The sequence below is a fragment of the Pipra filicauda genome, unplaced genomic scaffold, assembly GCF_003945595.2.
Source record: "Pipra filicauda isolate LSUMZ 115617 unplaced genomic scaffold, ASM394559v2 scaffold144_size1929842_pilon, whole genome shotgun sequence".
In the NCBI taxonomy this organism is placed as follows: domain Eukaryota; kingdom Metazoa; phylum Chordata; class Aves; order Passeriformes; family Pipridae; genus Pipra; species Pipra filicauda.
In genome coordinates this window covers 753,730-781,436 of record NW_024103929.1, presented here as the reverse complement: position 1 = coordinate 781,436, position 27,707 = coordinate 753,730, and the positions used below count along the sequence as shown (strand labels likewise).

The following is a 27,707-nucleotide window of genomic DNA, read 5'->3' as shown; positions in this document are numbered from 1 at the left end:
ACCATTTTATGTGTCTTTATCATGCCAACCTCTCATTCCAGTTAATCCTTGGGAGTGTTCTGAGTGAAATGCAGCAGTCACCATCAATGCAAAGTGTTCTGTTACCATCAAGAGGGAATGAGCTCATTTCTGTCCCTAGCTGAAGGGCACTTTGTTTGGGAAAACTTCCATAAAGGGCAAGCGTGGGAACGACATACATCTTCCTGCCCATTGCCTCACTGTGGGGAGATGGGTTGGTTTGGAAGATGGGCTGTTTTGACATGAGCTCTCTCGCACCCAGTTTCCTTGGCCCTGTAGATGCTGACACTTTAGTGTCCCTCCAGGCTGAGTGTCAGAGAAACTGGAAATGAATTATGAGTACTTTTACAGTAGTCTGAAACTTGGGGTTTCTTTCAGACGCTCACAAGGGCATGGTTGGTTTAAACTCAAACTGTACAGATTATTTTTTTATCAGCATTAAATATACATCTTTATCTTTCTGTCACTGACGTCAGGTGACACTTGCACACCAAGGAGCGATGTTCTTCAAAATTTTCCAAGCTGAGGAGGTTGAAAATACAAAGTGCCCAATTATTCCTACAAGAACCTTGAATGCAGAAGCCTGGATTTTCATCTTTTTCTACTTTTACACAGATAGCGTGACTACATCTAGCTATGCACACACATAATGAAAAGTCCTGATCTAAAATTCACTCTGTTTTCACGGGAAGAGAAAGTTGTCTGTAACCAGGAAGGGTCAGGCTGCTGCCATCAAACCCCAGCGACTCCAGCAAAGTGGGACCCAATTCTGCAGTCCTGGCTTGTGCTGCTGCACTCAGAGAGAAGAGTCCCATAGAGCAAGGGCTGTAGGGTCAAACCTCCTTGTATAAAAATCCCACTGCATAAAAGCTTAGGAACAGAGAAAAGGCTCTTCCAGGGCAGACACCTACAGAGCTTCCCTCCCACCTCCTCAAACCCTGGAGGCTCCCCACTGCTACCACCCTCCCCTCAGTGCAGGAGGAATGGGGACATTCTCATGCAAATGAGGATGATTTCCCACCAGGAAACCCACTTTGTCTCCAAATTCCTATCTCCAGCCCTACCACATCAAGATTTCAATGCAGAAGAGGATGGATGACCTAAAAGAAACAAAATTAAGAGTTTAGCATAAAATCCCACCCATTGGTCCCCTTTACTGAGAAGCAAGATTTAGCAACACAGACAAAACCCACACAGACTAGCAAGTGGGGAGGGAAATGTATACATATAGTTAGTGTGTGCTGTAGGCACAGGTCTAATGCTCTTCTTACTCTCCAGCTACAGCTCAGTGTAGGTATCACATCAGTGCCTCCGGCTTTAACCCCACGCTTACACCCCACCTTTTAGCATCAGTTTGATATTTCAATCATGTGAGAAAAGCAGATATGCCCATCATTGTCATTATACCAAACGGTATTAGCTACTGAGTTATGAGCGGATAATACATTGCTGACACATAGAGGCACCTCTGACCACAGAGCCTCTCACTTTATGGACCCTCTGAAAGAACTGGACAGAGGTTTGTCCGACACGGGGTGTGAGTGGCCACAAAACTGAATTTACCTGGCTGCTGCTTATCACAGACTGTGGCTTACCACTGTCACTGAGAGCAAATCTGAAGAAAACTCTGGTCCCAAACATAATTTTTCCATTACTTGAAAAAATTCAAGGGAACAGGGTGGGAGAGGCAAGCGCAACTCATCCATTTCCTCTAGTAGCATTGAAAGAAATGTCCATCCATTACACCAGGCTACTCAAATACAAGCACTTGAATACATAGAATCATGGACAGGTCAAAATGAGCATTTTTTTTTACTTTCTGCAGTTAAGGAATAAAATCTGTGAGTGAATAACAGTATGTTACGCTGATTCTAGTAAAATGTGGACTCTCTCAGAGTATTTTTTTTCTCTTACTGTGAGGAATTTGTGTCAAAACTTTATTGAGTTGCTAAGTCTGTCCAACATACTGTAAGGCAAATGAAGCTACATTAAGTTATTGTTGCAAAATCAGAAAACCATATAAGAGGACAATGCTTCAAAATCTGCACCCACTGGCACTTGTGCCACTCCACTGTAGTGTGTGGAGTTGCATGAGGGTTAAAAAAACTAGCAAAAATATGTAGCCTAATTCCATTGCATAAAAGTGCTTTAACAAACGTTTTGCCAAAAGTATCAAGGAGTTTTAATTTCTTCTTTCTCCTATGTCATAAAGATGACTTATCCTGTCTTTGGCACACCCTACAGAATGTGTTTTCTATTCAATCTACTCACAGCTGCTGTGGCTGGATCTCCGGAAGCGCAGAAGGTGGTTCTGACCTTCCCAGGATGGCTTCATTTTCAGGCTGCCCAGACAGGACAACCTCACACTGCCAGAGGATTCAACCTGGTCTTGAGGTGGGAGTGCACAAGCAGTCTCCTCACCTCAATGCAGAATGAGGGAGATGAGTGTGCCTCTCAGTAAGGCTTTTCTACATTTCCAGAATTTGCTGCTAAGGATGCCCTGGTACCATTACAGAGCTCTGGCTCTCACCAGAAGAAAGACCTTTAGCAGAAGCTAAACTCGGCCTGTATAGAGTAAGGGAAAGGTGCGACCTTTCCTCAGCTGAGGACATCTGTGCAGGCATGTGGACACATCAGGGAATGTCTTTGTGTGCCCCACAGTGTGCAGAGGGACTGTGAGTTGAGTTAGTGGTTGACCTTCCTTTGATGCTCTGACTTGCTCAGTGCCACCGCTTCTCCTGCCAAAAGGTTACAGCAGACAGACTGGGATCAGATGAACAGGAGTCAGGGGGCCAGATGAAGATAAGCAAGGGGAGGTCCACATGAAACCAATCCTCTGTCTGAATACACCGTGTAGGTCCTTGGGCACCTGTCCTGACCTCGGGCACCTGGCTGGCCCTGGTGCTGGGCAGACCCTCTGGAGACACTCAGAAAGATGCAGCTGTGGGGTGGAGTTGGTCAGTGTGACATCCTCACACCCTGGGGCGTCAGCCTAGCCCTGTCAGGGTGTCTGATGGGGTTGGTCAGTGTAACATACTCACACCCTGAGGCATCAGCCTAGCCCTGTCAGGGTGTCTGTGCCCTGGGTGGGATGTGCCTTATGTCCCCCCTCCACCAAAGCAAGCCCAACAATGTGACACAAAGCTCTGATTCCACCATCTGACCCCAATGGGTGGATTCCCACAGTGATCTCACTCTGTGGGTTTGCTCACAGCTTCACAAGTAGCAGAGAAAGGTCACGCTCAGTTAAAACCGAAATGTGCTTTCTTGCAGCTTTTCCCCCTTGGGCCAGAGGCTGTAGCCCTGAGTTGGGCAAAAGTCCAATTGGAAATAATGAATGTAATTACCTTGTAAGCACCTCAGTGGAAAATATTGGTACAGTTAATTATACAGGGATGCAATGCTAACTCATTTCCCAGTGTTTAAAATACAAATATTAATGCTTTCTCCTTTGGGGTTTTGAGAAGATTAGTTATTGCTGCAGTCTAACAGAACTGATAAATTTTGCAGCTATTGCAATCATTTTAATGATAAGGTTTCCAATGCAGATTTTAATATCACTGGCTGGCATCATGCAGAAGAGTGCTATGCTGAGCAGAGCCTGGGGTTTGAGTGCCTCTGCAAGAAAGAGATATTTGGTCATGATCTTTAAGCATCCACAACCAAGATCTTTTTCAAAGGATGTTCGATTTTAGTGTTCTCAAACTCAGGATAAGAAACTCACCCTTTGAATATCAGGGGAATTGAAATTGAAATTCAAATATCAGTAGAATTGAGAAGGATACCCAAAACCTGGGATTTAGGTACCTTTCAAGGTAAATTACCTAACTGGTGAAATTGCCTGTGAAAATGTCCCTGTCTTTCATTAGGGATTATAGGAAGAATAATAAACTCACAGCATGGACTAGGTGTGTACTCTAACATTTGAAATCTTCAAAATGCAAATACAGGTATTTTCACATTAACTCTGATTGACTTTCCAAGTGTTGGACAAGGAACCTGCTATTTCCATGTCAGCCTGTCTAAAAAGCCCCATCATGTTCAGTCGGCAGCTGGCAGAACCCTCTGTAAGCATTTAAGCAAAAGCCATTAAATGTGCCTTGCTTGCCTTGGTATTTGTTAACATTAGTTAACATTTCTGAACAATCTGTACCCTAGCAGATATTCATAGGTCAGAAAAAGAAAAGGCTTGACTCCTTTCTCTCATCTCTGCAAAAGGAGTGAAGAGGATTTATGAAAATATAAAATTGTACTGAAATTTCCCTAGAAGGTATCTAAGGGGTTTTACAAAAAAAAAAAAAAAAAAAAAAAAAAAAAAAAGGAGGGGGGAAAAAAAAAAGAGACATCAGCACTTTGGGCATAGGCCTTATTGTTCAGCAAAAATCATGTAACACATTTTGCCCTATGCCACCTCTCCTGCCAGGAGCCAATGTCTGTGGCAGCATTACAGGGCCTTGAGCACCTGCCCAGGCAGTTGATTCTTGGAGCAGGCTAGGGAAGGGATAGGGATAATGCCCTGCTGGGGATCCCCGGCATGGAAAGGCCTTGACTTTTTACATTGCTATGGGAATTAATGAAGCCAGCAATTAGGAAAGCTGGCTTGGCAGCTTAGGAGACTCCTGTTCAACAGCAAGCCTGTGCCCATCCTCATGCCCTACTGCAACAAGCAGGGCCACACACCCCAAGCAAAGTGGGGGTCACTAATAAAAATTGCTTTTATGTTAGTATTTTCTTGAACAATAAACCTTATTGCCTCTGCTACTTTTCAGTTTCCTGCCCCCTTTGCTGCTACACCAACCCACTGGAAGCACAAGCTCACCATGCACAAGACACAGAAGCTTCTTGCACTCAACAAGCATGGATTAGTCACCACCTTGAATTTTGAGTACACTTCCACATGCCATGCACAGAAAAACTAAGGAAGCAGCTCCCCCGAAGGGAAATAAAACCACCATCCTCTGAAAGCTGTCAGACAGGTATTTCAGCCAGTGGAAAAAAAAAATCCAAATAAAAGCATGTGCAGGCAGGGGGCAAACTCTGGTCTAGTTCAATGCCATCCAGGTGTACTGCTGCAAACTGAGGACAGTCTCCATGAATCACAACACTGCTCTCACAAGTGTCAGCATAGTCTTTTAATACTTTACATAAAAAACTGCATACACTGTTCATAGTTTTATGTAAACATCAAATACATCTCAGTTTTTGCCATGTCGATTTATTAAAAACAAACAGTCTCAGTACCACTGTTGAGGGAAGAGGGAGAAAAGTAAACAAACATAAATGGATACATTTGTTCTCTGAACCAGAGAAACACAAAATTATTTTCACCCAGGTTAGCCACCCTGTGAAAATAAGTTTTAAATAAACCTCAATTCTTTAAACTGCCCTTTAGTACTAAAGTCTGATGTACTTGCTGCATAAGGAACAGTGCTTTCACCCATTTTTTTCCAAGGCAAAAAAATATACAGTGGTTTTATTCTGTCTTGTTTTAAATTGATTTCAACACAAGACCCAGATGAGGTTACTGAGTAAGAATGTTTCCAATGCTACAGTGTTGTATGCAGATGAGTGCATTGAGTGTTTAATTAAAAAAAAAAATCCACCAAGTTGTGCAAAGTAACTTCTTTTGAAAATAAACTTTTAAATAAACCCAAATCAACACACTTGCAGAAGACAACATTAAAGGAAGGAGCAGGCACCAAGATCATAATATGGCAATATCATCCCCTTGCTCATCCTGCCTCATCTGTCATGAGGTGGATGTCCAGCAAGGAGGACAGTTCGGCTTTACTTTCCCACCTGGTGGCTTCTGCAGCTGGAGTCAGTTCAAGGCTCGCATTATCAGCAGGCATCAGTCACTCAGGGCAAGTTCCTTTGCACAACACAAGTCCCAGCTGGGCACCCCCTCCCCACCTCACTTTATATAAGCACCCCCTGCACTACCCCAATTTGCACAAGACAGAAATGGTAAGATATATACAGGTTTCGCTTGGGATGACCCTCCCCTCCCAGCCTCGGTCTTCAGGGCACTAACTTCCACAGCAGGTCAGGCTCAGGCCGAAACATGTGCGGGAGAGGCGAGAATGCTGCGGGCAGTTTGGGACATGCAGCCCCTTTCCCCAGCCCGCCTGGGGGGAGGCACATGCAGGCAGGAGGCAAAAGTCCCTTCGAGCATCGGCTCCACCGCCCTCCTCTTGCAAAAGAGAGGAGGCTGTCTAGGAGCGGGGAGCAGCAGGTGGTGGCAAAAGGGAAGAGCCGGGGTGCAACATTTGCTCAGTCCAGTCTCAGCAGCTTTTTGTTTTTGAGTCCGCGACCAACTCGCAGGGGCCAGTGGTAGAAGGCTTCTCCCCACCTTATTCCCAAGACTCAGGGCATGCAATCCCCCCCTCCCTCTGTCCCCGCGGCTGAGCCAGCACAACCCTTTTCGGCCAAGGCTCAGGGAGCGCGGTGCTCCCTCCCTTAGCCCCCACCCCGATCCACCGCCAGCCTCCAGCGGAGGGGACCGGCAGATGCCGTGTGCGTGCATAACCCAGCTCCTCTCCACCCGCCAACAGGTGACCCGGGCGCTGCGCCCAGCGCTCCAGACACGCCCTATAGCACTTTGCAGCAGTTGATGCAGCCGTTCTGGGTGCCGTAGCGCTTCTGCAGGGCCGCCCGGGTGGCCGTCTCGAAGACCTCCCGGACACCCTCCTTGGTCTTGGCCGAGCACTCCAGGTAGTCGTAGGCCTGGATGCGGATTGCCATGGCCCGGCCGTCCTCGGTGCGCACCGGCTCCTGCTTCATGCGGGCCAGCTCGTTCCGTACGTGCTCGTCGTTCCGCAGGTCCTTCTTGTTGGCCACCAGGATGATGGGCACGTTGGGGCAGAAGTGCTTGACTTCGGGCACCCACTTCTCCGGGATGTTCTCCAGCGAGTCCGGGCTGTCCACGGAGAAGCACATGAGGATCACGTCGGTGTCCGGGTAGGAGAGGGGGCGCAGGCGGTCATAGTCCTCCTGGCCGGCCGTGTCCCACAGGGCCAGCTCCACCTGTTTGCCGTCCACCTCGATGTCCGCCACGTAGTTCTCGAAGACGGTGGGCACGTAGACCTCGGGGAACTCGTCCTTGCTGAAGACGATGAGGAGGCAAGTCTTGCCACAGGCACCGTCCCCCACCACCACCAGCTTCTTGCGGATGGCGGCCATGGCCAGGCTCGCCAAGCTGGCCTTGCCGTGCAGCAGGACGATGGCAGCGCCCTCCTCCCCGCGGCCGCCGCCTCCCGCTCCCTCTCGCTTCTCACAAGGCACCGTGGCGAGCCGGCCCGCGCAGGCAGGCGGGCGCGCCCTCCTCTCTCCACGGACCGGCACCGCGCCTCGGGGGAGCGCTACGGCCGCAGGGCAGCGCCGTCGGTCCCGGAGCCTCGAGGGAAAAGCGCCGCCGCGGGCACCTGCCCTCACAAGCCCTCACACACCGGGCCCGCGCCGCCACTGCCGCAACTTGCGGCCCTGCGCCGCTATTTAAAGGCGCTCGCGACTTTCTTAATATAGCCGGCCAATGGGAAGGCAGAGGGTGAGGTCATCCCCGGCGGAGAGCGTCGCGATTGGCGGGCGCCCGCGGGCGGGGGGCGGGGCCGAGAGAGGGCGGGGACGCCGCCCCGGCCGGGCCGGGCAGGGCCGTGAGGGGGTGGCGGGGCTGGGGGGCGCGGGGTCGGGCTCGGCCAGGGCTGCATCCCCAACAATTGAGCCCTCCCGGCCCCGGAGTACCCCGGCTGTGCGGCAGGGCAGGGCCGGCCCCCGCAGTCCCGCTGCTCGGGATGGCCGGTGTGAAGAGTCTGGGCGGGCAGCCGAGAGAAACACACAGAGGGAACGCCGCTGGGTCCGCGGGGCTGCTTTAAAGCCCAGGCAACGTGAGCTGAGAGGGTTGCAGGCGGTTAAATAAAACAAAAGCCTCCGCTGGGTGCTACTGGAAAAGCGCTGGAGTCGACTCCCTTCCTTAAAAAATTCATCATGTTCGAGTCTCTGTCTTGCCGGCTCTTGGCCAAAAGGGAGCGGAGGAATTGTGAGCCAGGAGAAGTAGCAGGTTCGAGTTCAAGCCCTAACTGAAACGGCGTTTCGGAGATGTCGGAAGTCACAGTGATGAAAAAAAAAGCGTGGAAAACAAACGCAAAACGCCGGGATTTCGGTGTGCTCGGAGGGCAGGGTGTGATCCCGCACACCAAGGGACGGCTCGGCCTGGGAGCGCTGGATGTCCAGCTGGATGTCCAGCGCTTCACAGTCACACCGAGATCACAGATCACAGCGATTCTCTGTGTCCCTGCTGCAGCTATCGCTGCTCAGCTGGGTGGCGTCCCAAGCTTTTTCCCTGCGACCATTCCCCCCTCCTCGATGTCCTGTGGCTACTGCCTCTCAGCGTTGGATTCAAAGCGTCCCATTTTACTAGCGAGCATTAGTGAAAAGAAGAAAAATTAGCTGTTTGAACAATGGGGTTGTTATTAAAAATTGTGTTTAAAAATACACACTTGAAGAGCAAAGTCATCACTGAGTACATCAAGTCGCCCGAGGAGTCGCAGCAGACTATTACAGGGGGTGTGTGTCAATAGGGCAAATGGTTCACTTAATCCTAGACATTGAAATAAAACGCATTTTCTGTGAGATTTTTGTAATTCCCATTTCTCCCTGTCAAAAGAGCACGTCCCCGGATGGGCATGGATGGATTTGTACCTTGTTCTTAGAGGGTTTGCACAGCATATTTTAGATGAACATAATAAATTCAAACTGAGGTTTGAAAGAACCCAGCAATAAAGTGTAGTCACAGGCAGCGGTGCTCTACAGCACCCGTGGCCTTTTGAAGGGCTAAATTTCTGTCTTACGTCGTCCTTTTACATTTGTTGTTACTGCAGGTTTAAATTCTTCACGAAACTGTGTGGAAGTCATTCCCCGTGCTCGCATGTCCTTCTGGCGACAGAGCACCGGCAGCTTGTAGGTATTTTTTTAAAATCCCGAGCACGTAAGGCCGCTCAGACGGGCGGAGAGAGTTAATTCGCTGTGTATTTTTGCTGTATAATGTAAATCCAAACAAACTCGCCGTTCCCGCCCCCGCAGCGTTGGGCTCAAGGTGGTTTTTCGGTGCCCCCTCGCGGCGTCCCCACGCCCTGCACGTCCCTGTTCTTGGAAAAACCCACCTCTGGGGCGGCAGCAGGAGAAGCTGCAAGTGCTTCATGGATCCTGAGGGATGGTCCTTAAATACGCTTCTGGTTCCGTTTGTATTTGGCTTTTGAATCATGCCTGGATGTTTGGTTTTTGTCTTCTCATATAGCAAAACATTTTGTTAAACTGGAAAAAGAATCATCTGAATGAGCAATTAGCGTCAATCATCTCACCTGGAGAGATGAGATTTCCCAGTGCCGTGGAAGGCAGGGAAATAAGCAGCTTACTCATTTCAAAACACACGGCTCTGTTGTTCACACAGAGCGCTGCTGGCAATTACCTGTGTGCCTCGGTGCAGAGAAGGGAAAGTGAGTGTTCCACATACGTGCTCTTTAACTCTTGCACTTCAAAGCAGAGTGGCCTCATCCAGAACTGTCTGCTGGTCCCAGGAAAAGGATACTAATACTGGTGTGAAAGAAATACTTCCCAAATGTCCAGCTAACCCAAGTCAAACCTATAGCAGGGACTCGTCTTGCAGCTGAAGAATGCACATATATCTCCATCACCAAATTATGGTCTGAGCTGTAACTGCCTCATTTTCTAGTGAAGTCTCACATCTGTAGCCTTCCACACAGTTGCACTGAAGGCAAAGGGCCTGATGTTTCATTTCTCACCTTGCAAGAAACACTTCAGTAAAGTCTATATTGTTCCTTGACCTAGGGTTTCAAATACTTTTTTTCCCCCCCGGGAACTTTATATCGAAAGATTCAGCCCTGTGACTGACTCAGGCTGAGATCACACTCATTTCAGTGTCCTGGGGTACACTCCAGAAACAGCATCTACGGGGAACATCTAAGTCACTGTGGTTATCACACATATATGCTTAAATGTGTAATACCTGAGACTTGGTCATGGCCTGGGTTTCATACTTCATGTAAATTTGCTACATGCCACCTTTCTCCTGCAGTGGGTTTAGCCCATAAATATCAGTGTGCTGTGTAGTAACTGCCCTGAGCTGAGAGGAAGTGAGGAGGCCACTCCTCAATAATTTATATTATCTTTTCAGGTATATATATTTGCTTCTCTACACTGGAGCATTGTTTCTTTAGGCTATACCTGAGAGCATGAAGTGAGTCAGTTTCAAGAACAGTGGAAATCAGTACATGGGAATCCTTTTCTTTTTCTGCTTGGACTGATGCATCAGGGAAGATGTGGGTCAAGACCAGCATGGCTGTGCTGTGAAAGAGGCACAGCAGCTGTACTGTAAATGAGCACTTTGAATAATAATCTGTGGAAGCACTTAGGCTTCCTTCTTGGGGTGGTGCCTGAGAGCAGAAGCAGAAAACCTGGAAAGAGAACAGGACTTTGGGATGAGGTGGTTTTTTCCTCTTCTTGGGGAATTTTGTACAGGGTCTGTTCTATGTGATCTTATAGCGCATGGTCATGGTCTGGAAAGCACCAGTGAGTGTAGCCAGCTCACATATTTTATGGCTGAATTTGAACTTTATGTTGTAACTTTTATATTTTCTGATTGAATTTGCATGATATGCTGAACTATAGTTCCGTGAGCAAGCTGAATCTTCCCTTCCAGTTGTCCCTAAGTGTGCACTAGGCAGACTGTTAGTTCTGCAGCACCATGATTGATTGGTGAAGAAAGTATGAAGTAGGAGAAGGAAGACATCACCTGTTTGCTTTCATTGCCTATGCCGATGGTTTTGAGATTAAAACTTAGCTTTTGGGGTTTTTTTCTTGATTTAATCCAATTGGCATTTTTTATCGCGGAGAAGACAATTCTAGTCAATTACAGGAGATTGTTTCCAGATTATATCCCCCCCCTCGCTCTTTCTGCTAAACAGATTTTCTAAAGGGCATGTCTGTAACTCAGATAATTTGTGTTCAAGCATAAATCTGTACCAAAAGCATGAAAGCTCTGTGGGGAAGGTAATCTTTCTCCTTTTTGTCAATAAGTAGGCAAGTAAGTACGTTGCCTGCTGTGGCATAACATGCTGAGGGAGCCATATGTGCTATAATGGCATATTGAGTCCTACACGCTGACTTGTAGCACAAGCATCAAGCATCCTGCAGTCCTCATGCAGTCAACGCTTCTCAGCAAAGTCAGGAAAGCAAGAGGTAGTTAAATATGAGCAGTTCAGGGGCTAGTGTGAAAATGCTCTGAGTGAATGTGGGAGGACAGGCAGAAATGGTATCTGTCTCTCTAAGCTGCTAAGAGTTTCTGGCACCAGACCACTTGTTGTGTGTCACAGCAGGTCCGTTGCCTTCCAGCATCCCTGAAGAAAACCAGAGCTTTACTCGCAGACCCCCTTGTGATCAGTGCTCTCAGCAGAGAAACCAGACTGGTCTGCCTAGAAACTGGAATGCCAAGGCACAACAAGAGAAATTTAAAACAGCTATGTATTTTCATACAGAGGTTTAGGCTAAGCACAGTGCACATGAAAGCACATCATCCCGAAAAGGAAATGTCTTCATGATCCAAAAGAGCTCTCTGGGGCCCACTGACATTGCTCTTCCAGGAAATAAGAGAGGCAAGGCAGAAGCTGATGACTTTAATTTTGTCAGGTTCCTATGGCAAGACTATCAGATTTATATGTGAATAAGACTCAGGAAATATGGTCTGGTAGAGTAAAATTAGACCACCACAATAAATATAAGTGGCCTCATGTCTCCAGCTGACTTCAAATTAAACAAAAACAAGTTCCTCATCCTTAGGCTAAAATTTTTAGACCTACAACCCCTCATCTCTGTTGAAGAATCCTTGTGTAGCTGTACAAAATAAATGGGCTGACTACACAACTATACTAATCATGTTACATATCTACGTCACCAAAAAAGCCTTTGGAAACAGTTCTCTCTGCAGAGAGACCAAATTAATTCAACTCCGGTTGCCTTTGTTCTCAGTTTATAGTGGTTCAGACACCTTGCAGTTTTTTTCTACCAGGAAAACTGAGACAGAGTAAAAATTGCTTGTCCAATGCCAACAGGATAGCAGGAATTCAGTCTCCATCTCTGGAGTTCAAGACAGCATCCTTAACATGGGGATGTTCTTTCTCTTTAGACTCTGAAGTGGATAGAATTCATTTCACTGCTCTGAGGATGGTCAGACACTGGAAAAGTCTGCCCAGAGAGGCTGTGGATTCTCCATCCTTGGACGTATTCAAAACTCAACTGGACATAATCCTGAGCAGGGCACGGTGGAGTGGATAATCTCATCTCATCTCATCGACTCTCTGATTCTGCAATTCATTTATTTATGATGTCTCAGCAGATCTGGAAAGTGATGTCTTTGAGGGTCTGTCTGGTAGGTCTGCTACTGTTTCATGCTCGCACTGTCAGTCCCCTGCTCCGCCAAGCAGTTTTGCACACTCAGTACTGAAATGTCTTTCACAATAGGAACAAGGAAGTTTCTGAAGTAAACATGTTGTGATTTGTTAATGATTTGTGTAACTTCCACTTAATTGCCAGTAAAGTAGGTTTCTTTAAAAAACAATTACGCCATATGGTTGGCTATATTAAGATACATTAACCTATTCCTTGAATTATTGTGGTCTTTGTGGTGGTCTTTGAAGTGTGGTGGTCAGTTCTCTCTGCAAGGGAACCAGTGACCTGAGGAAGCTGAGGCAGAAACAATCTTAGAAGAAACAAATCTAACACTGAACATTGAGAAAGAGAAGGTGGTTGATGCTGGAAATTACTATACTGTAAGGGATAGTAACAAATCTCATATAAATTAACTGTGACTATATGAAGACTGAGAATACTTTCTTAACTCCGACATAACAATAGACCATGACCAAAAGCAGCATGGATCTACACAGGATAGCTATTGCCATTGGTAGAGTTCCACTAGGAGACCATCACAGGAAAAATGTCAATAAAACTGATATAGAAAGTTGTTCACTACAGTGTTTTATATTCCATCTCATCACAAAATTAAGTCAGTCTAGAAAATGAAATCTGCTATGGACTGAACACTGACCATAAACAATGTCTGAGATGATAAAACAGAAATATAGGGCACTGACGGAGTCTTGGTTACATCCAGACTTGGCTTATACCTTCATTTTTTGATCTATAATAACAGGTAAGAGCAAAGTACTCACAGTTTCAGAAGATTCTGCTACCAGAGAAATTAAAAGGGAAAAAATAGAGAACAAAGGTAAGAAAGGAGTATGGAGAGAAGAAAAGGGGGATAAGGGAAAGAATCCAAACTTATGGGATTTCTCTCCTCAAGCTTAAAAAAAAAAAAAAGGCTCATTATGAGAATAAGCCATTTTGTACTTCATCTTGATTTTCAAGGAATGGCTGCTCTTAGGAGAAAGATAACTGTACTTGCATACCGCTCCTGGTAAGATATGCCTCCTCTTTCTTTGCTCTTTGTGATGAACAGCTTCCCAAGTCCTACGAGCCAACTCTGATGCCTACACTACTGACACAGAGGTAAACGGGAAAGAGATGAAACTAATTTTCTTGAATGAAACTAATTCTCTTGGACGTGGCAGGGAGGAATGAAGTCAGTCCCCGAAATGTCCGCTCAGTGTTCTACACGGACACTGATGTTATTTTAATGGGCTTCTTCACATACAGGCCTGACTCACAGCAAAACATCCTCACTTTTTGGGTTCCAGAAATCAAAGTATTCTGCCCCAGTACCTATTATTCCTATGGCTGCCAGATAGAACTAAGGGGAGATGAAGGTATTAAGAAGAAACTAAGCAGAAACTAACTACACCAGGCAAGGAGCCAATTAACACTACAGAAGGAAAAGCTTTAGCTGCCAGCATTGGGGCATATACTTACCTGGGGTGTTCTGCCAAGACAAAAGAAGGTGGTGATAGGGGCTTGGAGATCATTAACTAGTGTGCATTAAATGAGGAAAGGAGGAGAAAGAGACACTACAAGCACTGCCAAATTTTGTGAGAAGTGAATATTATTTTGTTGTTGGATTTCATCATGTGGAAAGGTAAGTAGATGTTTTGTTGCTGTTGTGTTTGTGCTATAAAGGCTGCTTTTATGCTATGGAAGGAAAACATCCTTTATATCTGCAAAGCATCACACTTGAAAGGTTAGATTTATTTCCTTCTCCACTTGTGATACAGGCTGAAGAGCATAATTCTAGATTTGAGATGAGTACCAGTCTTGAGAAATGGAAATGACCAAGATAGCATTCTCCACAAAGGTGTTTTGATCAAGGGGGGTTACACACAGACTAGAACAGGAACATAAACCAGCACTACTGGGACAAGCACAAGAACACGTGTTTTAGTGAATCTAATCCCAGGTTCCTGGTAGCAAGACTTAGTGGCAAGCAGCTATGCTGGCAAGGTTTCCTAGTATGCACTCCCTTCCATACACTTCCTTGAAGGATGTCCTTAGGGACAGGTGTCACCACACACGTATCCAATAGTCTGCTGTGCTAATAGCAGTGGATTTCTGACTGGCAGAACAGGTCTGACTTTCTCTGGGATTCGTTTGTGGAGCTGGCCTGGGCTTGGTTCCATAAATGAATCAGGACTGCAATGTATAACACAAGGTACAAAGGAGTAAGTGCTATCTCCACCTCTTCTTCAGGCACAGGTGAATAAACTGGGGTAAACCAGCCTGGATCTGGGGTAGGACAATCCAGTTCTTGATAGAATTCCTATCTTAAAAGTAGAGAAAAATACTAGACTTCAGTTTCTAAGCCTCTTTGTCCTTATGGTCTGAATGTATCTTAAATTTTTCTGTCGTTCCTTAGCACTTGCAGGCAGGAGACATGAAGAAAAGGGAATGCCAACAACCACGCTCTCAACTTTGCAAGTCATTAACAATCTGGAAAGAGACTGAGACATGCTGTCAACCTAAGCAGAACATCTCAGAGACGCACAGAGATGGACCAAAATGGAAAGACTTTGGGTGCAACTCCACACTCTCCCCTTCTGTGAAGCACTGAGTGTTGGCAGCTCAAGGAACTGAGTTACAGACTGACATTGAAGGCACAAGCCTGGAAGCAGGCAAACAATGTGACTGCAGGGTTTGAAGGCACATGCTGTAACACAGTAAGTGGACAGAGAAATGTTTTGAGGTAAACCCCTTCTGATCCTGAAGTAAAGATCCTGAAGTAAAGATACAGGACTAATTGAGCGTAACTGTCGTGAACTGGGAGAACATGGAAATCTGTCACTTTCTTTTGCTGACTTTCTCAGTGCTAGTTTCATCACTCTGGCAGCATGGTCAAAGTTTCCCAGGGGGACATAAAATGAGAATAAAGACAAATTTCTAAACTGATTGTGCACCTGGAACTGTACACTTATAAAACAAGCAAATTTTCCAGGTGAGAAACATAGTCAAATACACACTTAAGATTTTTACTGACTCTCCCCACCAGTATTTGCCTATTGATAGTATTATGGGTAGAAATACTGGGGTTGGCCAAGTATTCAGTACTGGATGGGTTGCTGCTTTCCTTTTACATCACTTTATGGTAGCAGTTTTGTAGTCCACAATCACACTGTGCCATAATAACAAACGCCTCAAGGATGACACTCTACATTTCCAAAAGTACCTTTCTTCCAAGAATTTCTGAGCACTTTTCAACGTGAATTACCAGCCCACCTCTTGGTGATAAGTAAGTGTTATATCCATTTTCAAAATGAGTAATTCAAACTGCTGCCTAAGAACCATCTACTTCTCAGAGCTTTCTTTTTCTAGTTTTCCAAGCCCTTTCCCATTTATCTCCTGGACCATCCTTAACCTCTTTTGCCTCTCCTCTCTGTCTATTATAATCCCCTCAATGCAACCTGATATTGTACCCAAACTTTAAAACTCCTCTCCCGATACAACTTGGATGTGAGTGTGTGCTGGGTGTAAGTGTTCTCCTGATTCAGGCAGTAGCATCATTAGCACCTTTCAAAGAGCTGTATTTATGTAGATTTAATTGTTATTTCCACTTTGTATGCGCATGTGTGGGTGGGGAGGATTAGTCTGCAGATAAGTCAAAGAGCACAGGTGTCTCAGGTGCCTCTGATGTGGGACATTGAATTGGAGAGAGGAGGTTTTGCAAAGATGTGAAGCACTTACTGCTCTCACTGCTTGGAAAGTAGGAACCACTTTGGTGAATCCAAGCTCACACACACTTAGTAGGACACTGGTCAGCATATTGTCTGGTGTCTGTTTTCAGTCTAAATAAGCAAGTGCTTTCCTTCAGAAGGGTGTTTTGTTCAAGATAAGTAACTGGTTTCACTCCCAGTATTCACTGTACATATCTCTGAATTAAACTGTTGTTACACTGTGGGAAATGGAAAGCTGGCAATCTGTTTCCACTGTATACTTCTCTACAGCTGGAAAAGAGAAACTCATGGGAGGTTTTTCATCATCCCTTTGCTAAAACTGTATTTATTTACATTTTGCCATTTTTGTAAAAAAAATACAAACACTTCCTCTTTATCTGTCTCAGAACCCCAGGCCTGTTGGGATAGGGGTGGTGCTCATGCATGTGAAGAGCTCAGATATTAGTTGTGGAAGAGCTGGAAAGTCTGTAGGAGACTGATGCTTGGAAAGTGATACATATGCATATCTGAAACTTGGAACAAAAATCAATACTGATGAATCTATACAGAAGCAAACTGCCAGCAGTCAATATCCAGGCTAGACTTGAGCCAGAAGTGCTTTCCTCTTATATAAGTCATTCCTCCAGTGTTGGAGGGGAGAGAAAGGGAGGGAGAGGAGACGAAGGAGAAGGAAACTGTTTTATTAACCTTTTTTTTTTATTTTATGAATTTAAATATTAAACATGACTGTTTATTAAGGAAAATAAAAGCAAAAGAAAGAAGGACTGTAAAAGAGAAGATGGAAATTAAATGAAGATTCATGTATCATTCAACAAGGCCATTTCTAAGATGAAACACACTGTTTACTCCCCACCACCACAGTTTAAGAGAGATGTCCAATTGAAACAGCAGGGGAATTTATATTATATTAACTGAATATGATGATATGCAGTACAATTTAAGAATTCAATGAAGAAAATATGCAAATAAATGAGATTGATGTATTTCAGTAGAAATAAAAATAACTAAATAAAATCAGTCCATAATAATAAAGCCATATGTGAAAGCAATTTTCCATTTTTATTTCAAAGATAGTTTATGTATTCCATTAAATAGTGTTGTAGTAGTCTGCATGCCTAAGAATGTCATCAAGGAAAGGTTTGTAGACAAGCTGACTTCGTTGGGAAAAAAAACAGACAAGCTCCTGGACACTCATGTCTTCAAACACCTCCTCCAGATCCCATCTGACAAAGGACCTGACTTCTCCCCTTAGAGCTCCACACACTGTGATAAGCCACAAAAGCCATGACAATCTAGAATGAGTTTTGCAGAGGGATGTAGGCAGAACCTGTAAGCTTCGGTGACATCTACAAAGCAACAAATCAGCAGTGCTGTAGCAAAATCCTTCCTGCACAGCACCCAGTACAGAGCTTTGGAAGGAAGAGCAGTTTGGAACTAAAAAAAGCCCCACGTGTTCTTTCTTTTTCATTGCCTGTTTCACAGATGGAGAGGAAAGAGGGTAATATGTCTTGCTTAGCAAGACCATTCTCGATTTTGTATTAGTTTCTTGTGTAAATATGTCTTTCTAGTGAGCAATCTATCAGTCTACCTACTAATTCTTCTGTTTACTCAAAATTATCATCAGACAGGAAGCATGTTATATTTTATGAAAATAGATTCTCTTAGGCTTTTGTCTCAGTTTTCTTCATAATATCTTGCCACTTAATCAAATTCCCTTTCAAAGGTACTGCATCTGTTTTAAATAATTCATGAGCTTAGAGTGTATCTGCAATCACTCGGAGAATGTCAAAGTGATACAAGAGCCTGTAATTTGTTATTATGTTTTGATGGAAATACAGAGTTGGATCATGGTACTCCTCCACAGTACCTCAGAGTAGCATATGAAAAGGCAGAAGGACTGCAATTTATTTGCCAAAACTAAATTTTATGTGTCCCTAAGGCCTTGAAAGCTCCATCTCTGCTGGTGGGCTTGTCCATCACTGAAAGTTCCTCCACACTGTTGATATGTTCACATTTCAGTCTGCTCAGTTCCCCAACATGTCCTTTATGCCAGCTACCTCCTGTGTAAAGGTGAGGCAGATTTTGGGGGAACTTGTCTCAGCACATCCCTCAGGCTGTGACTGTGGAGGGGACAGGCTGGTAGAGGAATGTTCATTAATCACACCAATGACTGGTTTGAGAGCAGTTCGATGACATTGGGACCAACTTTGGCAGCTCAGGTGTGGCTGAACGAAACAGTCTTGCAAAGTGGATGTGCCGGGTGCTGGGAGCAAGGGATTTAGCTGCCTGTCATCATCTAACTTTGAGAGGGAGTTTGCAAGCTTCAAGGCATTAAAAGGAACATATTCTGCCTTTCAGTCCTTTTGCTCAGACAGTAGGATATCCTTGGCTCCAACTCAACTGTTAGCACAAGTGAACAGGTCACTGTCACAGGCTGCCAAATCCAGTGACCCATAGAGGCAAGGGTGACGCAGCTCCCTGGCTCCCTGCCCCCGGGTGCAGCTGGCAGTGGGGCTCAGCATGTATTCCCAGAAGGCACATGAGCACAAACACAGATACTCAACACATACCTGGGCACATACATGACCAGTTCCACAGAAAAACTCTACACACAGAGACACAACCAGCTCCAAGGGCCTCATCCTGTTCTGCTCTCTGGCTGATCAAGATGAAAGCACATTAATAGAATATGTATAAACTTATACAGACGCATATACAATGTGAATCCCTCTAGCCATTGGCCTGAGACACTCAAGTCTACACAGTAGACTTGGTCCTTGAATCCTCTCATCTCCAGTTGGCTGTGGCACAAACACATACAGGTCTCTCAGTTGACTTCCAGACCCCATGATCTTTTTAGTAGCTGGCCAGGACCTCCCGGTCCTTGCAGTAGCCAACACACAGACCTCTGGTACCTCCAGCATCCAGACCAGGCTTATGGTTGCTTTGGTATCTACCTCTCAAAAGCCTCTTATCCTACTCACCACTTAGTCCAGCTTAACATTCACCACTGATTCACCTAAACCCCCCCAACAAACATATGCACACAGAGTAGAGAGTCCCCCACTCAGGAAAAGCCTCTGAAGTGGAGTTCAATGAGGAGACAGACACTGCTGACCATGTGGCGAGCATAGCAAGGCAGACAAAACAACCAGCCAACTCTTGACATGCCAGGGGCCCCTTTTACGTCTTTATCATTGTGTTTTCCCACGCTTTTTCCTTCCCAAACCACCCAGATCCCTCCCTTTCCCCATGCGTTATTCCTCCTCTAAACATCCCTAAGTCAGTCCTATGCAATTCGAAGATGCTCCTCCTCTGCATCCCATAATGTGTCTCATACCCCTGAGGCAATAAGTTACCCCTCTCAGTCCCCAAGAGCCTTTCCCTTTAGCTCAGGGTACTGGGTGTCCCCCGGGCTGAGGCTCCCCAGGACAGTCCTGAGAGGGGCTGCAGTGGGGACCCACTGGGGTTTTTGGGGTTCCTTCCCTCCCACCTCCATGTTCCTGTGGCCAGGCTTTAGTCACACTCCCCAGCCATCACGGGAAGGCCCTTTTAGTTCTGCCTATCATGGACAGCTGCCTGCCATCACTTACCCTGGAGGGAAGTGAAATGTGGCTGCATTTAAAGCCTCTGGCAGGGTAAGCCTAAATAAATATTTATCAACAGCCAAAGGTAGAAGAGAGAGATAATAAAAATGTATCTTTTGGAAGGCTCCCTGTCCACCAGTATTCTGTAGGAAGGTAAATTTAAATTAATGTTGCACTTAAGCACTGCTTGGCTATTAAAAATGATGAATGGGCCCAGGTACGTTTCCAGTGACCTGCTGTAAACCTGGGACATGCTGCATCAGTAATAAATTGCCAACAGATGATGATGCTCTGAAAATACGATGGAGGCAGCTCAGACTTTTGCTTCTCTTCATCTCGGGAAAGGGCATATTGGCTTCTTCCCCAATAACTGGAGATGAAGGTCCACAGGACTTGGAGAGCCTCTGCCATGGTTGTCAGAGCATCACCATGGTCCCCTTCACCAAGCCAGTGCTTCAGCCTGGAGCAGGGCCCACAGAGGGAAGGCTGAGGGGTTGGGAATGAGCAGGATCCAACATCACAAAACCAAACTTGTTGTTTTCTTCCACTGCTATGCAGACAACTAGATTCTCATTATAAGATTTGGCTTTATAATTAGATAGATATGGAAAAGCCTCATGGTAGCACCTATCAGACACAATTCTGTGATGATAGCCATGTGGATCATGAGATGAGATTGCAAATTCAGCACTGTCTTTCTGTTAGGTGTTCGTACAGTGCCTAACATGAGGGGCTGTGGAGAGGGAGGTGCTCTGGGTGGTGACAGTATTTCATGATGTCTCTTGCTTCTGTCTGGCCACAACCCAATTGCTTTAAGACCATAGCAAACCATCATGTCTGGTAAACTCTGTTAACTGGAGATCTTCCCAGATTCTTAATCTATCAAGAAAAGAGGTTAATACAGTGCCAGCACCACAGTCTCTTCCCTATGCAGTCATCCACCAGGACCCCTGGAGAGAAGAGCTCAGAGTCAATCCTTACTCACTTTGACTCATTGGGAAGCCATCCACCCAGTGCAAGATCTGCTCTTGGCACTCAGTCTGCTGCCCTAACTCAGCTACAAATTAGTGTTAAGCATAAATGTTATTTATCACTAATTAATTATTAAGGCAATGTGTAACAGCACTCAGTGTGTGTCTGGATGCAGCACAGCCCTCCCTAAATCACACTGAAGGCTGACTTCCCTCCTGCTATAAGCAGATTACTTCAGGCTCAGTATTGGTACATAAGGAGAAGATTTGTCACCCTTCTGGAAAATCAATAGGCTCTTGGCAAACTGTCTTTGGTGCTGCTAATCAACCTGATGGCACCATCTGCCCACCTCCCAGACTGCAGCAGGAGGATCACTCCGCCGACCATCCGAGGGCCCCGCCACAGGACCTGCTCAGTGGCTGCAGAGCCCTGGCACAGCCCAGCTTGCGCCTCTCACAGCAGCTGAAACATTTCCAAGCCCAGCTGAAGGTGTAGGACAATTTGAGGACTGGAATTGCAGAGCTCATGGAGGACTCTGACATGTCTCCACCAGTACTTCTGTTCAGTGGACAGGGTAAGTGTCTCTGCCTGGTGCCCAAAAACTGGCTGCATATCCACAGGAGAAGCAGAGGAGTCAAAAATGCTGAAAATTCCAGCTGCCTGAAGCATCACTGCTGGTGTGTGCAGCTCCTTAGAGTACCTCATCAGCACAGAGAGGATGGAGAAATCCCGTGGTAGAGCTTGCTTGCTATGGACCAGCTCTTGGTGACAAGAGCTCACTTGTCACCATATGAGGCTCTGGTGTGAGTGCCCCACCCACCCTACCAGGAAGGATCTCCTCCTCCTAACCCATCTCAGTGCTGCTCCAAGCAAACAGAAGCAACAAGCTGTGGAAGAACCTTCTGTGCAGGGCCAGGACAGGCTGGAGGGGCTAGAGCCAAACCCCAGGGAGGGATGGAGCTGTTGACAGTCTGTAGCATGAGCAAAGGAGCGCTGGCCAGGCTTACAGGGGCATCGCTGCAGCAGAAGTCCTGGCTGCTGCCTCTGGAGATGTGCCAAGTGTGCAGCTGCTGCTGGCTGCTGGGATGGGGAAAGGACAGGGAAAGGACCCTCACACCACGGCATATGGCTTCCCCATCCCGTCTGCCGGGTCTCTGCATTGCCCCAGTGCCAGCCAGCGTCGTGTGGGACCTGAAGGAAGCCAGGCTGGCTCCAGCGGGCTGGGGGACATGGGCAGGAGCAAATGGCAGTGCCTGGATTCCTCCTGCTCTGTATTAATCAGTGCATTTCTGAATCACAGACATGGCTTTGTCTGTGGGATATCAACTCTGAGATTCAGAAATTAATTCAGCTTGGGAGCTTTGGATGACTCAGACTGCTATGAAAACACCCCAGGGCAGAAATGAGATGTAAAGAAAATTCAGCCTGGGGGTATCTCTCAATGGACTTTAACAGAAGATAAATTTAATTTGAAGAACTGAAGCATATTTTATTTACTCTTTCTAACTAACATTTTAAATTGAAATATTCAAATAGACATTTAAGAGGCTCTTAATGGGTTGCATTTATTGAAAGAGAGTTTTGATTTAAATTCCTCAGCCTTGGAGTCCCAGGCATATTTTTCCCCCCAAGTGAATTATCTGTTGAATTTCTCTTTTTCATTAATGTATGAAAATCTGAATTCACCAAATAAACAGACAAGATGACACAGCACTGATGTTAGGTTGCCCACAACCTATCCCATGATCCTGCAGGAATTCAATGGAAAAGCAGTATGCAGTAGTCATATGTGCTTTTAGGATTTTGCAAAGACAGAGCTCCTTCTCCTGCATCACTGAGCTCCCAGTGATGGGTCTAAGTTATAACAGCCCTTATGGTTCACTTAACTCTGCTGCCAAATCTCTGTCCATGAGAAAAAATACATATCTTTTTGTAGCTGGAAAAATATTGAGGCAAAGGATTTGAAACATCAAGCCATGTAGACTCCTGCCTTAGCTCTCTCAGTGCAGCAGTGCTTCATTGCAATCAATAAATGTTTCATCATCATTTCTAGTGCAGGGCATAGAGGCTGTAAGGAGCCCAGGCTCAGTTCTTGACTACATTATCTGCTCTCTGTGTGCTTTAAGCATCATTTCAGGTCAATACAGCAGGACTTCAGTGCCCTGTTGTTTTTTCAACAGGCAGGCTGTGTGCTGCCCCACACACAGGAAGATTCATGGAATCAGAGTAGTTTGGGCTGGAAGGGGTCTTTAAAGTTCATCTTGTCCAGCCCCCTGCAATGAGCAGGGACACCTTCAACTAGATCAGGTTGCTCAGAGCTCCATCCTACCTGACCTTGAATGTTTCCTGGGATGGGGCATCTACCATCCACTAGGCAAACTGTGCCCTTGTTTCTCACCACTCTCATAGTAATAACTTTCCTCCTCACAGCTAGTCTGAATCTACCCTCTTTCAGTTTAAAACCATTGCCCCTTGTCTTCTACTAAGTTTGTCCTCATCTTCCAGTACCCTTTAGGTAGTGGAAGGTGCTATAAGATCTCTCCGGAACCTTCTTTTCTACAGGCTAAGCAACCCCAACTCTGTCAGCCTGTCTTCCTAGGAGAGGTGCTCCAGCCCTCTGATTATCTTTGTAGCCCCTTCTGGTCTTGCTCCAAAAGGTCACTGTTCCTCCTGTGCTGGAAACCCCAGAGCTGCACACAGTACTGCAGCTGGATCTCACAAGAGCAGAGTAGAGGGGCAGAATCCCTGGACCTGCTGGCCACTCTGCTTTGGATGCAGCCCAGGATATGGTTGCCTTTCTGAAGTGGGGTGGGGTGTTAAGGGCAGCTCAGGGTGCTCACCCCCTTCGCACAGGGGATGGACGGACAGCAGACTGCGGCAATGGAAAGGAGCAGGAAGTGTTTTGACTATGCCTTCTCCCCCTGGGAAGCCGATGCTGATGACCAGGAGCTGGAGGGAAGCCAGATGGCTGTACACTATTAGAGAAACCCCAACAGCAAAATCTGGGGAATGATCTGGGAAAATTTCTTCCAAAAGAAAAGCTTTGTGCTGGAAGACACATCTGGATCCCATTTGCTGTCTGTCATCTGTGGAGATGCATCAGACTGTTTGAAAGCTCCCGTGACCAGGAGAGACAGGAGCTGGATCTGGCTGTGTTTTCATAGACTAAAGTCTGGGATGTGACCAGAAGCTGAAATTTACTTGTTGGAAGAAGTTCAGAGTGTGTGTCCCGCAGAGGGAGCTGCACTGGCCTTCAGGAGAAACTCAGCAGGAGGTGAGGGGCAGTTTGGCCGTGTCTGCCCCCAGTATGGCACTGCTGCAGCAGAAGGCGGGTAGTTTTAAGGCTTTGTAGTTAAAATAATGCAGGTTTTATATCAGGTTTGATTTTCTTGCTTTACTGGTGGTTGTGCCTTTTCCTCCCTTACACCCCCCAGCCAGCCTAAGCCAAAGCCATCCACACAAAATGCTAAGATAGTGTCCTGGATGGTGGGGATCCTCCCACAGGAAGGATGTTCAGTATCCCAGGGGCAACATGGGTCCCAGGACGCTGGCTTGAGAAAAGCCAGATAATGCAACACAACCCTGGAGAATTTGCTGCTCTGAGTAGTAAGAAAGAGACAACGTCATTTACCAGGTTGAAGGAACCTGCTAATATTCAAAGCGCTTCTAGGAAATTAATTAGCTATCACTGATGCCTTTTATGAGTCTCACTATATCCACCCACGACATTGTCAGACCCAATAGCCAAAGTTTTTGCCCTTTCTGGACTTTATTTTCTATACTCTCTTACGAACTAGAGCAAGTATAGTGCTTTACGTGTATTCTTTGCTTTGCAAGCTTTATGATAGGGACCCGATATCTCCATTTCTGCATGAAGCAATACAAAACATCTCTGTGGCTGCTGACGTGTCATGAGTATGGTCTCTGGCAAATGGTTTCATTTTTGAGGGGGCTTCTGCATATATATAGCACCTAGCAAAATGCAGGTCCTAACTCACAGCTACAACTTCTCTGTGTTAGGGACTAACATATCATAAATAAATGCTAACTTTCTTTAACTAAAGCTCTAAGCTACAGAAGAAAGAAGTTTAACTGACCCTTCACCATTATCCCATGTGTTTATCTCCTTGCACTCACCTGGGACAATGAAATGAAAAAATCAGATTCACTTTGTGCTCAGTTACACAACTTGAGCTTTGAGTTTTACTCTCTGGGTTTCCAGCAAGCCCTGAGCTCAGCTGGGCAAGGTCCTGCCTGCTCTGCAAGGCAGCTCCTGCTTCCTAACAAGCTTTGATCTCAAGACAAGACAAAGAGCCAGGTTTTTAAAATGCACTACAAAAGTACCTCTGGGGGTATCCAACTCCAGCACGAAAGCATTTCATCTGGATTTCCAACATGGCAGGGGGATGGATATGTTTTGAACACAGACATGAATAATTCAGTTTTCATGAATTTGCCTGAATTTACAAGGACTCGTGCTGATTTCAGCCTGATAAGCTGCCTTCATTTCTAACCACTACTACTTTAAGCAAAAAAAGCCATGGCCCTTGGGAGAATCCCCTGTCCCAGGGCAGGAGGGGTTGCTGCAGCCCAAGAGGAGAGTCCCTGGTGCTGTTCAGAGAGCGGCTCTGGTGGGTGCTGGTCACAGGTCACAGGACAGGCAGACACAGGGACCAGGGGGCTACTGCTGCAGAGGGCAGGACTCACTCCCTTTCTACATTTCACTTCCAGCCACAGGACTGCCTTCTCCCTTGCTGCAGAGCTGGCATCTGTCTGACCACGACCAAAGCTTATTGATTTTATTCCCCTGCCCCAGAATGGACTTTTCTGTGATGTCAGTGGATGAAGCTGGAGGGTGGTACCATAGGGTGACTGGGTGGGCAGAGGCTGCATGCAGCTGCCCATGGCAGCACAGTGAAACAACTCCTTGGGTACAAAAGACGCCTTCCTCGGCCTCAGCTGCACACCTGAGGGCAGCTCAGCTGTTCATCCTGCCCTGTCACAGGAGAGGGAGAGGCTGATGCTGCCAAGCTCTTCATCACCCGCCTGCCACAGACACCTGCCAGCACCTCTGTTTGCTGCAATGTCACTTCCCTGGCCCTCTGTTCCCAGGACCATCTCACCTGTCTTGAGGAGACCATACCAGGGGACTTGCTGGGCTTAGGGGAGACCTCATTGCTCTCTGCAGTTACCTGAGAGAAGTTGTAGTGAGGTGGGGGAGAATACTGGACTGTTGCTCTGCTTTGTTAATGACACAGATACACTGTGGTAAAAATAGATGGTGAACTAAGGAATAACCCCAGAATGTACAAACAGAAAGGAAAGGAATCACTGCTAAGAAATTTTATTCTGGCATTTCAGAACTTCTGGGCACATGTCTTTGCTGTTTAGGTGTTGTCCATGTCTGTATTTTACATACGTAATTCAGACACACAAGACTTGCACAAACAGGAATTCTTTCTCAATCTACTTTCCCTGTTCTCAGCTCTCCCTTTGCCTGTCATCTCACTGCATGGAAACCAGGGCATAGTCCATGAAATTAAACAGTAAGAACTAATGACCAACCTTTAGAAGGAGAAGATGATCATTTATCTGCCAGACACTCAAGCCATAGGGTTCACTGTCTCTGAGGACAAATCTGACATGGTAGCTTGATTCTAAAAACAGATGGGCTATTTCACTACCCATTAGTCTCACTGATAGTTCACAAATCTAAGACCACCCATTTATTGTATGACCCTGGGTTTTCATCCTTTTTTAGCAAAAATAACTCCTTCAAGAGGAATGAGTCACATACACAAAGCCCCTGATGGAATCCAACTAACTAGTCAATAAATGGTAAAGTGCAAGATATAGATCTCTCTTCACTGCTGGACTGAGTTATCCTGATGCTAGATTTATCAGAGCCTAGCCAAAGTTTCTAATAGGAGCATCAACTGTATAAAATAAGGGTTTGCCATTGCCTTCAACTGAGCCAGCTGAAGCTCTTAGAAGTGACAGACTGGCTGAAAGGAGCTGGGGTTACAAATAGTGGCCTATGCTGGGAGGGGTACAGTCAGCAGACTGAGGGATGTTAGTGTGTCTCTGTAGACCTGACACCTGTGAGGACACACTTGGAATGTTGCATCCAGTTTTCGGATCCCTCCCCAGTTCAAAAGGAAAGCGGAGGAACTAGGGAGGGTCCAGCAGAGAGCTCCATGAAGAAGATTGTTGAGTTGGGCTTGCTGAGTCTGGCAAAAAGAAGGAGAAGAAGCAACGTAACAGCAACCATGAAGCCGCAGCAGCTCCATGAAGAAGACCTACAAAAAGGATTAAACCAACCCCTTTGGCAGTGGCAGATGACAGAGGGAAGGGCAACAGTCACAAACTGCAGCTTGAAATGTTCAGATTGAGCTTCAGGAAAATTTGTTTATCAGGAGAGCAGTGCAGAGAGATGGCAGGCTCTCTATCCTCAGTGCTTTCCAAAACATGAGGAGACAGTCACAGGTGACCTAATCTAGCATGATAATAGTCCTGCTCCAAGCAGGGAGGCCTTGCTTACTCCCTATGTCCCAAGAAAGAGCAGGAGAGACTGAACACTAAACCCTCTGCACTGGCTGAGAACTGATCAGATAAATCCAGCCAATCTAAGTGGGTGAACTGTTTCTGCAACAGAGGAAGATTAAAGCCATTATGAATTCAGCCCTGTCCCACCCAAGGGGAAATTTCTCCTCAACCACAAATTATGGCACTTGAACTTGGGCATAGGAGCAAGGCTTACCAGAAAACCACCAAAGACTTTCTGTACCCTCTCATGCACCGAACCATCTTTGACTGTCCCCAGGTGCAGCCCATCTCTGATGCTTCTGAGGAGGTCAGAAAAGGCCCAGAATACATTCAGCTCTGTGCATCAACTCCTGACTGGTTGTTGCAAGTTGCCAGCTGGAGGATGGGATTCAATTAT

General features: G+C 46.1%; 1 protein-coding gene and 1 pseudogene across 1 annotated transcript; one reads left to right on the top strand and one right to left on the bottom strand.

The window, feature by feature from the left end:
• Positions 1 to 5,131: 5,131 nt before the first annotated feature.
• On the bottom strand, positions 5,132 to 7,479 carry LOC113989084 (rho-related GTP-binding protein RhoB). Its single transcript, XM_027723325.2, has one exon. It carries the CDS (start codon positions 7,198 to 7,200, stop codon positions 6,610 to 6,612), a length of 591 nt encoding a protein of 196 aa, XP_027579126.1. The 5' UTR covers positions 7,201 to 7,479; the 3' UTR covers positions 5,132 to 6,609.
• Positions 7,480 to 13,399: 5,920 nt separating this feature from the next.
• LOC113989090 lies at positions 13,400 to 15,077 on the top strand (annotated as a pseudogene).
• The last annotated feature ends 12,630 nt before the right edge of the window (positions 15,078 to 27,707 follow it).